General features: G+C 39.8%; 1 protein-coding gene across 1 annotated transcript; it reads left to right on the top strand.

Annotated features, from left to right (window-relative positions):
- The first annotated feature begins 614 nt into the window (after window positions 1-614).
- psmd14 (proteasome 26S subunit, non-ATPase 14) lies at window positions 615-13708 on the top strand. The gene is made up of 11 exons (XM_054771748.1): window positions 615-726; window positions 1322-1377; window positions 2096-2167; window positions 2244-2363; window positions 3682-3752; window positions 3900-4050; window positions 4117-4224; window positions 9181-9255; window positions 10501-10626; window positions 10911-10973; window positions 11663-13708. Exons 2-11 carry the CDS (start codon window positions 1330-1332, stop codon window positions 11759-11761), a joined length of 933 nt encoding a protein of 310 aa, XP_054627723.1. The 5' UTR covers window positions 615-726; window positions 1322-1329; the 3' UTR covers window positions 11762-13708.
- Window positions 13709-14666: the final 958 nt, after the last annotated feature.

The raw sequence follows: 14666 nt of genomic DNA, 5'->3' as shown, positions 1-14666 counted from the left end.
GCCCAAAGTCAGCTGGGATAGGCTCCAGCATACCCCTGCGACCCTAACGAGGATAAGCGGCATAGAAAATGAATGGATGGATTTACTATTTACAATATCCTGTCATCCATTTCATTTCTTAGAGCTGATTCGTTCGCGACAGACACATCACTAGCACATATAAACAAACAACCATTCACACTCACATTCATACCTATGGACAATTTAGAGTCGCCAATTAACCTAACATGCATGTTTTTGGAATGCGGGAGGAAACCGGAGTACCCAGAGAAAACCCACGCATGCACAGGGAGAACATGCAAACTCCATACATGCCCAACAGAGATTCAAACCCATATCTTCCAGATCTCCTGACTGTGTGGCAAAATAATGGATATATCATACTTTTAAATTTTTATTACCAATATATCCTAGCACGTCCTAAAAGTTGTCCAGAGAATGCCATTCCTCCAGCCTCCCATGACCCTGCAAATGACAACCTGTATAGAAAATGGATGGATGGAGTCATGGAAGTTGCTGTGTTATGGCATAACTAACCAAACATGAATCTAGCGCCCTTTTGTGTCTAATCTTTGCAATTACAAGAAGGTGACATGTGACGTCATTTTTGCGACGGAAGCTGTTCTATGTAAAACATCATTCTGGCTGATTCATTGTAGGTAGTCGAGCTGATTTCCTTTCGAGTATTAAGGCGGGCTATAACCTCTCAAAGCTGACAACCAACAGGTAAATAAAGCGAGGACACATATACAAATATGTGCACTCAACAAATTTGGCGAAGTTGGAATGTGTAAGTCATTTGTCGCTGCCTTTCTTTTGCGAGATGGCAGAGGCTAGCCTGATGCTAACAGTACGCTACCGTAAATGGTAGCGTTAGTTGGTAGTGTAAACGGGGTAGCGATTGAACTGAATTTAGTATAATATTTAACATAGCTCATACATTGCGATTTGAAGGTTTCAATAGTAACCTGTGCTTGTCCACATACAGTTACGCGCTAGATTAGCCAAATAATGCTAAGTAATGCTAACGCTAGACCTAAGCATATTATGTTAAACATTAAGATACTATAGTAATATTATGTTAAAGTTTATGATGTTCCTTAAGAGAGCAAGTATTTACTTACAACTGATTCTACTAGAGCTCCCATACGAACACTGGCAAACTATACTGATAGACTTTGTTTTTCCATCATCAAATATGCAATTAATATATAACATATTCCAGTGTTGAAGCCTCATTTAAGGCATACTGCCTCATTTTTAAAGCAGTGTTTATCATCTAATTACACTATTAATACACCTGTATGTGTATTGTCAACAGATTCTGACATGGACCGTCTGTTGAGACTTGGAGGTGGAATGCCAGGGCTTGGCCAGGTAACAGAATCATTCACCATAAAGGCGTACTTATATTCTCAGGGCATTCAATCGATCGCAACTGGGCTGTTCAGGATGTCTTCGAAGACGTTTCGCCTCTCAGGTCAAGACTCTGTGGTCTATCTGCACCTCAAAGATAAAGAGCACTCCTTTTAGGACGAAACTGTACACATTCTGGATGGAAAAGGATGGTTTGAAAGAGGAGTGAGAGAATCCATCTACATTAAGGTAGAGAAACATCTCTGAATGGGGTCCTGTCATCCCTACCTAAAAGACTCTGTCATTTAGCCTCTAAGAAAAAAACAATGCACAGCCACTTTGGTTTCAAATCGGTCCATTATCATCATTACATATGAATGGGATGCTAACGAAGATGATACTACTCAAACGACAATTGTTTGACACCACTAAAGAGCCAGCCATTCCTGTCTAGACCTGCCTCCTCAGAGGATAAATAGATTGGATCTTGCGCCAGGCTCTCAGATTAAAGCTGTCCTATCTAGTCTTGACTGGTGTGTGTCCCACCTAGTCTGGGAGCATGAAGTGATGAAGCCTGCTCGGATGTGAGGCGAAACGTCTTCTATGACAACAGTCGGTTTGCGATCGATTGAATGCCCTGAGAATACAAAGACCTGGATGAATGAGAATATTTACAGGCAGAGAGTACTTATAGTTTCACTTTATAATTGACATATGACAATCTACTTTGCTCGATCAGGGCCCCCCAACAGATGCGCCAGCCGTGGACACAGCAGAGCAAGTCTATATCTCATCTTTGGCACTGCTCAAGGTTCACCCCACCTACATCTGAACTTATTGTAACATTGTTATATACTGCTCTGTGACCTCTCTTGTTTAATGTTTAGATGTTGAAGCATGGGCGTGCAGGTGTACCAATGGAAGTCATGGGATTGATGCTGGGAGAATTTGTTGATGACTACACAGTGCGAGTCATCGATGTGTTTGCTATGCCCCAGTCTGGAACGGTATGGATTTATAGTACTACCCTAAGTAGATGGGAACCTTTTACTTAAGGTTGAACACAATCCTTTATGGGAAGCTGGTCAACCACTGATTTGTTAATATTTTGAGACAATTTTCCATTTAGGAAATATTGGAAATGGAAATAATGTCCAGAGTAAAATTTGTGCCACCATAACATTTTTAAAAATACTACAAGCAACATTTTAAGTAGCATATTACCATTCTTAACAAAACAAAACAATTTAAACACCTCAACACATCTAATATTACACAGTCACTATTTTTTTAATTGGCCAGCTATTGAAATTGTTTACATTTTTAAAAAAGATGTACAGTAATCCCTTGTTTATCTTGGCATAGAAAACCTGTTTACGATCTTCTAAATTGTTTTTAACATTATCAGAGCTCTGTAGACATGAAATAACACCCATTTAGTCGTCTTTATGTTTGCATTACCCTATGTAGTAGTTATACGTAATTAGAGAAAATAAGCCATTTAAGACAAATAAAACCATGCTTCTTTGTGTTGCAGTAAATGTGTTCCATATAAAGGACAGGAAGTGCCTCCAGGGTTCAGAGTTGAGTTTTAGCTTGTCATGGGTTACTGTTACAACAGTAGCCCGTTTTATTATTGTGATTATTATGTTATTATGATTGTACCTGTTGTGAGATAATTTAAGCTATCAGTAAAAGTCTGTTGGGACCATCAATTCCGGAGCTTGCTCACCGAGCAATTACTGACACCTAGTGACCAATGTAGAATACTACATTCACAATTAATCATTAATGCCATGTATATGAATTTGTATATTAGTTCATTTAGCCATTTTTGTGCTTGAAAATGCTTAATTTAGGCACAAAATATGTACAATTTGCTTAAATACACATATTTTCAACTAATAAAAGGCTGCATTCAACCACAAAACAGCATGATTTATTTTTATTAATATACATATGAAAAACCGTAATCAAGTGAAGCGGTAAGGGACAACTGTAATTTACAAAGATGGTTGAATGATTTCAAGTGAAACTGTACATCTGTAAAAGAAAAAAAGTGATTATTTCCAATATAAAATGAATTAAGGCCAGGCTGGCTTCTTAAAACAGAATAAATATAAAAAAAATTTTAACGGCTCTTTGAAAGGAATGGCTCACCAAGATCCGGCTCCCTTCAAAGGGCGATAAATCCCATCTCTGGTATGATGGTGGTTTGCATTCTGAATTGTACGACCTCAGGGGAGTTGAACTTTAGAGTTTCTACTGTACTTCCGATGTCAATGTGGTGATGAATTAAACATTCAACCATGTGTTGGCACACAGGGTGTGAGTGTTGAGGCAGTGGATCCTGTATTCCAAGCTAAGATGTTGGACATGCTGAAGCAGACCGGCAGGTAAGACATCTGTTCAGTGTTCACATGCACCAATAAAGTAAAGCAGTAGTATTATAAAATCATAATTAAGCAGTTATATTGCTAAATTAGATATGATTGGGGTTATTATGTATTGATCTATGCACATGGCTGTCCACTGCTCATCAGGCCCGAGATGGTGGTGGGTTGGTACCACAGTCACCCTGGTTTTGGCTGCTGGTTGTCTGGGGTGGACATCAACACACAGCAGAGCTTTGAGGCGCTGTCAGAGAGAGCTGTCGCAGTGGTGGTGGATCCCATTCAGAGTGTCAAGGGAAAGGTGGGGGAAGTGTTTTAAGAGCATTATACGACAGCACTATATGAAAAAACACAAATTCCTTTCCAGGTTGTCATTGATGCCTTCAGACTGATCAATGCCAATATGATGGTGTTGGGTCATGAACCAAGACAAACCACATCAAATCTGGGTCATCTGAACAAACCCTCAATCCAGGTAACACAAGACTAATTTCTCCATAACAGCCCAATAATTGTGTTAGGTATAGAAAGGCTCCATCAGAATTTAACAAGATAAGTGACCATATTTTTACGAGTAAGAGTCGTCACTCTTAAACACAATAACTTAAATTTTTTTTTAAGGTTCATTATTAGTGAGTGAGTTAAGTATTAATTATGTTATTTATCATAGGCTTCTTGAGACGTCATCTGTACTTCTGTGTAGAAGGTGTCGGACGTTTCGCTCCTCATCCGAAGAGCTTCGTCAGCAAACTAATAAGTGCTGGTAGCTTAGGCCTTAAATACAGTAAGAGTGGGCGGAATTGGTGTGCCAACACCCTCCTCCTATTGGTTCGTTACACTAAGCCTGGGCGGAGCAGTGGTATAATCCTATCCTGTTATTCACACCTACGATAAAAGGGAAGTGTCACTCCCTGAATTGGGTATGAACGACTCTGATACTGGCTTGTTAGCATCTATTGTTCTGGCTCGGCCCTGCCTTCACCTCATTTGCAAGACTAAGAGCTGTGGGTTTTGGTCTCAGTAACCTGCTGAACACAGGGTCCAAATTAAACCTCAAACCACCATTCCGATTCAAAGATGGGTTCTGTTGTTTGACAAAAATAGCTTCCTTTACTCCTCTTTCAAACCATCTGTTTTCTTTGGCCAAAATCTTTACCTCGCTGTCCTGAAAAGAGTGATTGGTAGCTTTCAGGTGTAGATGTACTGCTGATTGAGGACCACTAGCATTGTCCCTGCGATGTTGATAAAGCCTTTTTTGGAGCATTTGCTTAGTTTCCCCAATGTAGTGCTCTTTGCATTCCTCATCTTTACAGTGGATGGAATAGACCACATTGCTCTGTTTCTGGTTTGGAGCCTTGTCTTTAGGATGCACTAATTTTTGTCTCAGGGTATTTACTGGTTTGAAATAGGTAGGAATTTTGTGTTGCCATAAGATCCTCTGGAGTTTTTCGGAGACCCCCGCTACATAAGGGACTACCACTCCTCTCCTTTTTGCTTCTGTGGGCTTTTGGGTTTCTTTCCCTACTCTCTTCTTTTGACATTTGTTAAAAGCCCACCGTGGGTACCCACAGGTTGAGAGCGCTCTCTGGACATGTTGTGTCTCCTTTTTCTTTCCCTCAGCACTAGTTGGTATTTGTTCCGCTCTATGTTGGAGGGTCCTAATAACCCCTAGTTTATGTTGTAGTGGATGGTTTGATTCAAAAAGCAGGTATTGGTCAGTGTGTGTGGCCTTTCTAAAGACCTCTGTAAGTAGCTGTCTGTCCTTTCCTATAATTACCTTGCAGTCTAAGAAGGCTAGTTGGTTTTCTTTAGTGTCCTCGCGAGTAAATTTGATATTGGTGTCCACCGCATTGATGTGATCTGTGAAAGACTGAATTTCTTGTTTTTTGATTATGACAAAGGTGTCATCCACGTATCTAAACCAGTGCCTTGGTTTTGTCCCTGAGAAGGATGTGAGAGCCTGTTTCTCCATCTCTTCCATGTACAGATTCGCCACTATGGGTGAGACTGGTGAGCCCATAGCACAACCATGAATTTGTCTGTAGAATTTCCCTCTAAACTGAAAATATGTGGTGTTAAGGCAAATTTCCAGTAATTGGCAGATGTGGTCAGCACTAAGTTTTGTTCTCCGATGCAGAGTTGAGTCCTCGAGCAGTCTCTTCCTCACCACCGAGACTGCTGCTGAGGTGGGGACAGATGTGAAAAGTGAAGTCACATCATAAGACACCAAAGTTTCCTCTGGCTCCAATCTGAGGTCTTTGATGCTCGCCACAAACCCTTTTGTGTTCTCTATATGATGATCAGTGTTGCCTACCAATGGGGATAAGACTGTTTTTACATATTTCGCTACATTGTACGTGGTAGAGTCAATGCTACAGACAATGGGTCTGAGGGGAAACCCTTCCTTGTGGATTTTTGGAAGGCCATAGATACATGGTGTAGCCTCCCCAGGGTATAACCTATGATACATCTGTCTGTCAATTAGTTCTTCCTTCTCTAACTTTTGGAGACAGTGTATGATTTCTTTCTTATACCTACTGGATGGGTCCCTTTTAAGTTGCTCATATGTGTTGGCATCACTAATTAGACTTGTTATTTTTTCTTCGTAGTCCAATGTGTTGAGAACCACTGTGCATCTGCCCTTATCAGCTGGTAAGATGGTGATGCTCTCATCTTTCTGCAGAGCCGCTAATGCTTTCCTCTCACCTAACGTGATATTGGACGGTGGTGGTTTGGCACTACTGAGAAGGGCCGATATTCTCAGACGAAGGTCCCCTGCCTCTGTTCTAGAAAGGTTATTGTTCCTGATGGCCGATTCAGCTGCTGTGATATAGTCTACTGTGGGTATCGTTTTAGGAGTCACTGAGAAGTTGAGACCCTTGGTTAATACTGCCTTCTCTGTCTCCGAGAGGCTTCTGTCTGACAGATTTTTGATCCAATTTTCTTTAGTATTGGTCTGATTCCCCCCATCCTTAGTGTTTACGACAAGCTGTGGTCGATTTTCCAATAGAAGTTTCTGGAATTTTCCCTTATGCCTTTCTTTGGTTTTGCTATGGTGCTTCATATAACCTGATTTGGTAAATTCACAAACCTCCTGATAGGTTTCGTGCGTAACCTTGGTTTGCAATCTCTGATAGAAGGTTTCTACTTCAGACTGTTTATTTTTTATCTCTATGTTAAGTCTCCTAATTCTCAAATTCTGTATTTTTCTGATGTAGTTTTGTTGCATTTTCCTTGCCAAGTGTCCTTGCTCAAGGGACGCTTGCCTCATGCATTTGGGGATTAACCTACTCTGCCTGCATCTAAGATTAAATCTGAGGTGGTTCCTTAAATCTGCTAATTTAAGAGTGGCCTTTTCTAAGCTACGTACCAGCAGAAGGATGTCTCTCCCAAAGTTGGTCGCAATGCGTCTGTGTAGGCTCTCAGTCGTACAGGAGTTGTCCATCGAGGAAAAGGCTTCTTGAGACGTCATCTGTACTTCTGTGTAGAAGGTGTCGGACGTTTCGCTCCTCATCCGAAGAGCTTCGTCAGCAAACTAATAAGTGCTGGTAGCTTAGGCCTTAAATACAGTAAGAGTGGGCGGAATTGGTGTGCCAACACCCTCCTCCTATTGGTTCGTTACACTAAGCCTGGGCGGAGCAGTGGTATAATCCTATCCTGTTATTCACACCTACGATAAAAGGGAAGTGTCACTCCCTGAATTGGGTATGAACGACTCTGATACTGGCTTGTTAGCATCTATTGTTCTGGCTCGGCCCTGCCTTCACCTCATTTGCAAGACTAAGAGCTGTGGGTTTTGGTCTCAGTAACCTGCTGAACACAGGGTCCAAATTAAACCTCAAACCACCATTCCGATTCAAAGATGGGTTCTGTTGTTTGACAAAAATAGCTTCCTTTACTCCTCTTTCAAACCATCTGTTTTCTTTGGCCAAAATCTTTACCTCGCTGTCCTGAAAAGAGTGATTGGTAGCTTTCAGGTGTAGATGTACTGCTGATTGAGGACCACTAGCATTGTCCCTGCGATGTTGATAAAGCCTTTTTTGGAGCATTTGCTTAGTTTCCCCAATGTAGTGCTCTTTGCATTCCTCATCTTTACAGTGGATGGAATAGACCACATTGCTCTGTTTCTGGTTTGGAGCCTTGTCTTTAGGATGCACTAATTTTTGTCTCAGGGTATTTACTGGTTTGAAATAGGTAGGAATTTTGTGTTGCCATAAGATCCTCTGGAGTTTTTCGGAGACCCCCGCTACATAAGGGACTACCACTCCTCTCCTTTTTGCTTCTGTGGGCTTTTGGGTTTCTTTCCCTACTCTCTTCTTTTGACATTTGTTAAAAGCCCACCGTGGGTACCCACAGGTTGAGAGCGCTCTCTGGACATGTTGTGTCTCCTTTTTCTTTCCCTCAGCACTAGTTGGTATTTGTTCCGCTCTATGTTGGAGGGTCCTAATAACCCCTAGTTTATGTTGTAGTGGATGGTTTGATTCAAAAAGCAGGTATTGGTCAGTGTGTGTGGCCTTTCTAAAGACCTCTGTAAGTAGCTGTCTGTCCTTTCCTATAATTACCTTGCAGTCTAAGAAGGCTACCTATTTCAAACCAGTAAATACCCTGAGACAAAAATTAGTGCATCCTAAAGACAAGGCTCCAAACCAGAAACAGAGCAATGTGGTCTATTCCATCCACTGTAAAGATGAGGAATGCAAAGAGCACTACATTGGGGAAACTAAGCAAATGCTCCAAAAAAGGCTTTATCAACATCGCAGGGACAATGCTAGTGGTCCTCAATCAGCAGTACATCTACACCTGAAAGCTACCAATCACTCTTTTCAGGACAGCGAGGTAAAGATTTTGGCCAAAGAAAACAGATGGTTTGAAAGAGGAGTAAAGGAAGCTATTTTTGTCAAACAACAGAACCCATCTTTGAATCGGAATGGTGGTTTGAGGTTTAATTTGGACCCTGTGTTCAGCAGGTTACTGAGACCAAAACCCACAGCTCTTAGTCTTGCAAATGAGGTGAAGGCAGGGCCGAGCCAGAACAATAGATGCTAACAAGCCAGTATCAGAGTCGTTCATACCCAATTCAGGGAGTGACACTTCCCTTTTATCGTAGGTGTGAATAACAGGATAGGATTATACCACTGCTCCGCCCAGGCTTAGTGTAACGAACCAATAGGAGGAGGGTGTTGGCACACCAATTCCGCCCACTCTTACTGTATTTAAGGCCTAAGCTACCAGCACTTATTAGTTTGCTGACGAAGCTCTTCGGATGAGGAGCGAAACGTCCGACACCTTCTACACAGAAGTACAGATGACGTCTCAAGAAGCCTTTTCCTCGATGGACAACTCCTGTACGACTGAGAGCCTACACAGACGTTATTTATCATATGTATTTCCATTTATATATGTATTCACTTCCTGTTTTCCCAATATTTAGGCTCTGATTCATGGACTGAACAGACACTACTACTCCATCACCATTAATTATAGGAAAAATGAGTTGGAGCAAAAGGTATGACCCTTGCCATGGCCACACAAATATGGATATTTTCAAATACACACATTTCTCCCACTCGGATGTTGGAAAAAATCTACATCCACATGAGTTAAAAAAAAAAAAAAAAAAAAAAAGTGTCCACATAAAAACACATATGCTGTCATGCTTTTGTCCAATCAGACGCAGGTAAAAGCAAACACATACAGTATGACTTGGTTGTATTATAACACCTCTGTTCATCAATATAGTGAAATACTAGATGTATTCTACGGTGATGTGTACCAGGGATGTCCCGATCTACATTTTGGCTTCTAATCTGATGTTTTTATAGTCTTGCCGATCCAATTCGGTACCGATTCTTTATATTTATTTATTTATTTTTTTGAAATGTTTATTGTCCCACAAATTAACGATATTGTCAAACGAAGATATTGTCAAACGAAGATATTGTCAACATTTTTTGAAACCAAATAAACCACTGTTATGATAATAATAACAACAATAATAATAAAAATATAATAATGCAATATTTCCTTATAATATGTGATCTTCCATTCTGTAAAGCTGCGGAATTGGGGTTTGTGACATGTTTTTTTATCACAGGCAATTCACACTGTAGCAAATGCAAGCTTTTCAATAGGGATATCGGCATTAATAGTTCCAGCTTATATTTGAACAATACCAGCTCAGTGTTTTGTCTTATCTACTTGTCTGTCTTTATGTCCAATCGGAAGTGAAGATCCACTCCCACTTGCCTTCACGGCGGGTACTTCACTTTTGTTGATCGCTTGTCTTTAATTACCGAATAAATGCATGACGCAAGAAACATTTCCTGACCTTCACTTTTAATGTGCATCCCTACTTGCTAAATAAATTTTACACATGGGGTGTTTTATGAAGTGGAACCGGTGATCGCTGGTGCATGTAAAGTTGGCTTCAGATGCACCGGGTTTGAGGCCCCGGTCCCGGTCTACCTGTGGTCGTTGACGGTGCAGCGTGCAGTGAAGTGGTACTGACTCCCGGGCTGCCTCCGTCCTCCCCACGACCCTCTTACTGTGACATGACATCTTGTGACGCCACTAAAAATAAGTAATAAAAGTATGTATGATTCGTCCTGATATTGGATCAATATCGCATCGGAAGTGAAAAAGTTGTGTCAGGGACATCCCTATCCGTATTCGTTTTAGACATGGCCTGACTTTATCATCTGTTATTGGTGTTTTAATTGAAACATGACAAACATGATTGGCTTTCCTATAGATGCTGCTGAATTTGCATAAAAAGAGTTGGATGGAAGGTCTCACCCTTCAGGATTACAGCGAGCACTGCAAACTGAATGAAACCATTGTCAAGGAAATGCTGGAACTAGCTAAGAACTACAACAAGGTAACACCCTTTGTTTTTCTTCGATAGGCAGATAAAAATGCAATGAAATGGTTCATACAGTATAAATCTATTTCACAGAAAAACCCTAAAATATGCAAAATAAACTTGTTGGAATGCTTCACAAACTCTTAAATTTGTACCTTAAAAGGACTACACTAATAAAAGTACTTTTGTTTTTTGAGCTATATCAAGCATTGTGTTCTGCCATCTACCACGACAATACAAGCTGAAATTTGAGGGCATGCTAAACAAATGTTTGTGTAACTTGTATGTTTCCATCTCAGGCTGTTGAAGAAGAGGACAAAATGACGCCAGAACAGCTGGCAATCAAGAACGTTGGCAAACAGGTAACATTTTGTTTTCCCCTATGGTAATAGCTCATTCTACTTTATATGATAATTTAAGAAAATTGTATTACAATACAGTAGATCCTCGCGTTTCAAGGAAGTTACATTCCACGTTTACCAGTGAATGGTGAAAATCGGTGAGAAATCGATATGCAGATAAAAATGTCTAACACGTGGCTAGCTTCTACCCCTCCAAACCCTCTCCTGTTAGTTTGACGTTGACATTCTTCTCCAATTTCAGATGTACATTCCCAATGAAAGTTGTATTTTTAGATTACATTCAGAGAACACACACTCTTCCCTTACCAACAGAACCTCACAAGCTAAATGGACAGTTCAGATTTAAGCCTGTTAGATCCACAGGTTACACCAAGTACTAGGGTCTGGGCCAGCTCGCCGTTTCTCGGGTATAGAAATCTGCAAGTTAAAACTGGTAGGATACTCACTTAAGCTGGTGTCAAAGAGACTTAGTTGGTCTCTTGTTGCCACACTCAACCAAGTGACCGCTTAGATCGGTGTGTCGTGCCTACCATACCCCCTTAACAGCAGCGCTCCTCTAAGCGATCTGTGCTCTTGGTGGGTTAACAGGGATGTAGTTTAATGGCAATTGCTTGTCATAAGACCTTGGTATTTTCTTCCATTGTTAGTAGTAAATTACATCTTTGTTTTCTCCTGTCTCTCTCCCATAGGATCCCAAGAGGCACCTGGAAGAGCACGTAGACGTGTTAATGACATCTAACATTGTCCAGTGTCTTGCTGCCATGTTGGACACTGTCGTTTTCCAGTGATGTTTATAACTGTTAATAATTACAACCCTTTTTTCTTTTCTATAAAATAAATGTATGTATAGATAATGACGGACTTTGTCTTTGATTGAAGGTGTTTAATCCAAAAAAATCTTTACATACGGTAATAGAGAAATTTGCTATATCACCTGGGTGTTTATTGTTATCAGAGTAGCTCATCTGCCATCACTGCAGAATTTTTTTTTTGTGCACAGCTCAGAGGTCATTGTTTTATTTTGGACAAATCAAATCACATTGGCTGAGAATAATTGCTCCTGAATCAACTGGGAGAACATCCCATCAGGGAATGTTGAGTTGCAGCAATGTCCTGGCACAATTGACACACGGCTTTTTGTTTTGTTTTGTTTCTGACACTGTCCTCTTTATCACAGCATGCAGTGCAAAATTGTGTTGGCATTTCCATGCCACTACTGTGACCATCACACAGTGTCTCCTTTCTCACCCAGCTTGTCAGCTTCAGTGTTGCTGAATCGTTCTTGGTCTTTAAGCTTGCAGCCATCACTCATGGTAAAAATGCCATTTTTATTCCCTCAGTCGTCTAACTATAATGTCTAATCTCCCAGTAGGTTTCAGGATCACTTGAATCCCAACTGAATCTTATCCATGGCCTCACTGACAAAGTAAAAGTGGTGATTCATATAATTTCCTAATGAGTTGTTAACACTTTCCTTGAAAAATCCCAAACAGTTTCAGTCAGAAAGAAGAACATGCCTTCTTTCTCCTCCCTTTCCAGTATGTCCTCACAAGAGAGTCAGGACAAACTTGGTCCACGGCCATTTATCCAAAAGGTTTTATGGTTACATCATTTTTGTTCCATAACAAACTCTCCTGAAGTGATCCTTTTAAAGTGAGCGTATATCTAATTTTATTGGAATAATAAAAAAAAGCACAGCTTCATAATCTGTAATATACAGTAGCTCTAAAGCTAGGAACTCAATTTCTCCCATTTTAATATGAAACTACTCTGCATGTTATAAGTCAGGGGTTCTCAAAGTTTTTTGAACCACATACCCCTTACAGGGGAGAACTTTTTTTCAAGGGCCCTCATAATCTTCATGCAGATTTAAAAAATAAATGAATTCTGTCGTTTGTATTAGATTAAGGTGTTCAAAAGTCCTGTTTTGCCAGAACATGACCTGTCTTCATATCCTGTCCTGGCTGTGATGAAGTGTTGAAAATCTCCTGGTTTTCATTGTTTTTTATTGGGCCGTTAAACTGATTGACATTATGGCACTCTGCTGCATATGATGTAATCCATGAGAGGCTGCCGTGTGGGTGGCTTTTAGTGTTGCCAAAAGGCCAAAGAAAAAGCAAAACACACACCGTTAATCCTCTGATGGTTGCAGAATTGAAGTCTCATAATATTTGGGATGTCATGCACAACAGCGGTTCAAATTCCAAAGTTAAAAAAAACAAATTTAGGTTACGTTCTAAAACTAACACATTTGACCTCTGGTTCCTGTGTCGTTCTGTTTTTGGAATCATATTCGTGCTGGTTTTTGAACATCCTTTCTTTGCAATTGTGTGTTTGGTCATACAGTAATCCCTCGTTTATCGCGGTCAGTTGTTTATGCACCTGACTGTGACAAGTGAATTTCCGTGACGTAGGAATCCTTATTTATAAATAAAATATGTTCGTAAATAGAGCATAGAAATGCTGTTTACGACCTTCTAAATATGGTTTTTAAACATTAGAGCCCTCTAAACATTAAATAACACCCCTATAGTCACCTTTACACTCGTACTACCTAATATAATAAACAGAGAAAATAAGCCATTAAAGACTTAAAAATAAGACTTGTTTTTGGAAAATATAGAGTGAAGTTGCAAAATTCAAACCGTAATATGGTGAGGTATGACTGTATATAGTATTTTGTAATATAACAATTTTCTATCCATACTGAGGAGACATACTGTACTTATGTATTGAAATGATAAAGCATCTTTCATTAAACTTTGAATATAATTTGAGTATCTTATTGGTCGAGTGTCCTGGATTTTGATAATCAAAGTATGGTCACCCTATGTTAGATGCCATAGGAATTATTTATATTGCAAACATTTCAACCTAAATACTTCAGACCTGTTTCCTAGAAATTAACTTAAATTCCAATTTTTAAGTAACAAATCTTAAAGCTTACAGGAAATGAACAGCATCAAGATTGATTTAAAAGAAGTTTAAAGCATACTTAATTGATTTAACGTAAACGTAATACTACTTACTGCCTCTTATTAAAATTATTGTCAGCAAACACATTGAAAGCACATGAACATTGTAACGGTGTTAATTCAGCCTTGGCTTCATGGATTCATTTGTAAGCACCTGAAGACACATGACACATTTTGGCTTTCTGTCATTGTTCTCAGTGAAAGTAAAGTTTATATTTTGTAGGCTTAGTTGCTTTGGCCTTTACATCCCTTGGTGAAGTGGATGGACTTAAATATGTGTCCCTTATGCTATTTCAATCAGCAGCAAGACAAGAGTTGCAACTCCGTGTCCCCAGTGAAGTGAGCGATTTAAGTTCGAGTTATTGGCTCAGAATTTTTGTTTTATTGGCCTAGTGGTTCCTGTTCATAGTTTACAAAAAAAAAAAGTTTCAGACCCCGGTTTGTGAATCCCTATTTCCCTATTCTGAGTCAAGCACTGTGCGCGTTTGCATTTGAAACAATAATTAGTAGAATTGTATTATTTCAATGAAGATTAATAAGGAAAGAAAGAATTAATGAAATTACTTTAGTTTCACCTGCAAGCTAATCGAATGTGTTGTGATTTTTTTTTTAAGATACTAACACAATCAGTAATTAATGAGTAATGAATGTGCCTTTAATGTCCAAAGAAAGCTGTCCTGTGTGCCTGTTTTTTTAACCTCTGTCATGTGCTAAAAGT

Source organism: Dunckerocampus dactyliophorus, chromosome 3, assembly GCF_027744805.1.
Source record: "Dunckerocampus dactyliophorus isolate RoL2022-P2 chromosome 3, RoL_Ddac_1.1, whole genome shotgun sequence".
NCBI classification, from domain to species: Eukaryota; Metazoa; Chordata; class Actinopteri; order Syngnathiformes; family Syngnathidae; genus Dunckerocampus; species Dunckerocampus dactyliophorus.
Note: the sequence above shows the minus strand (reverse complement) of the source record. Positions and strands in the feature narration are given on the sequence as shown.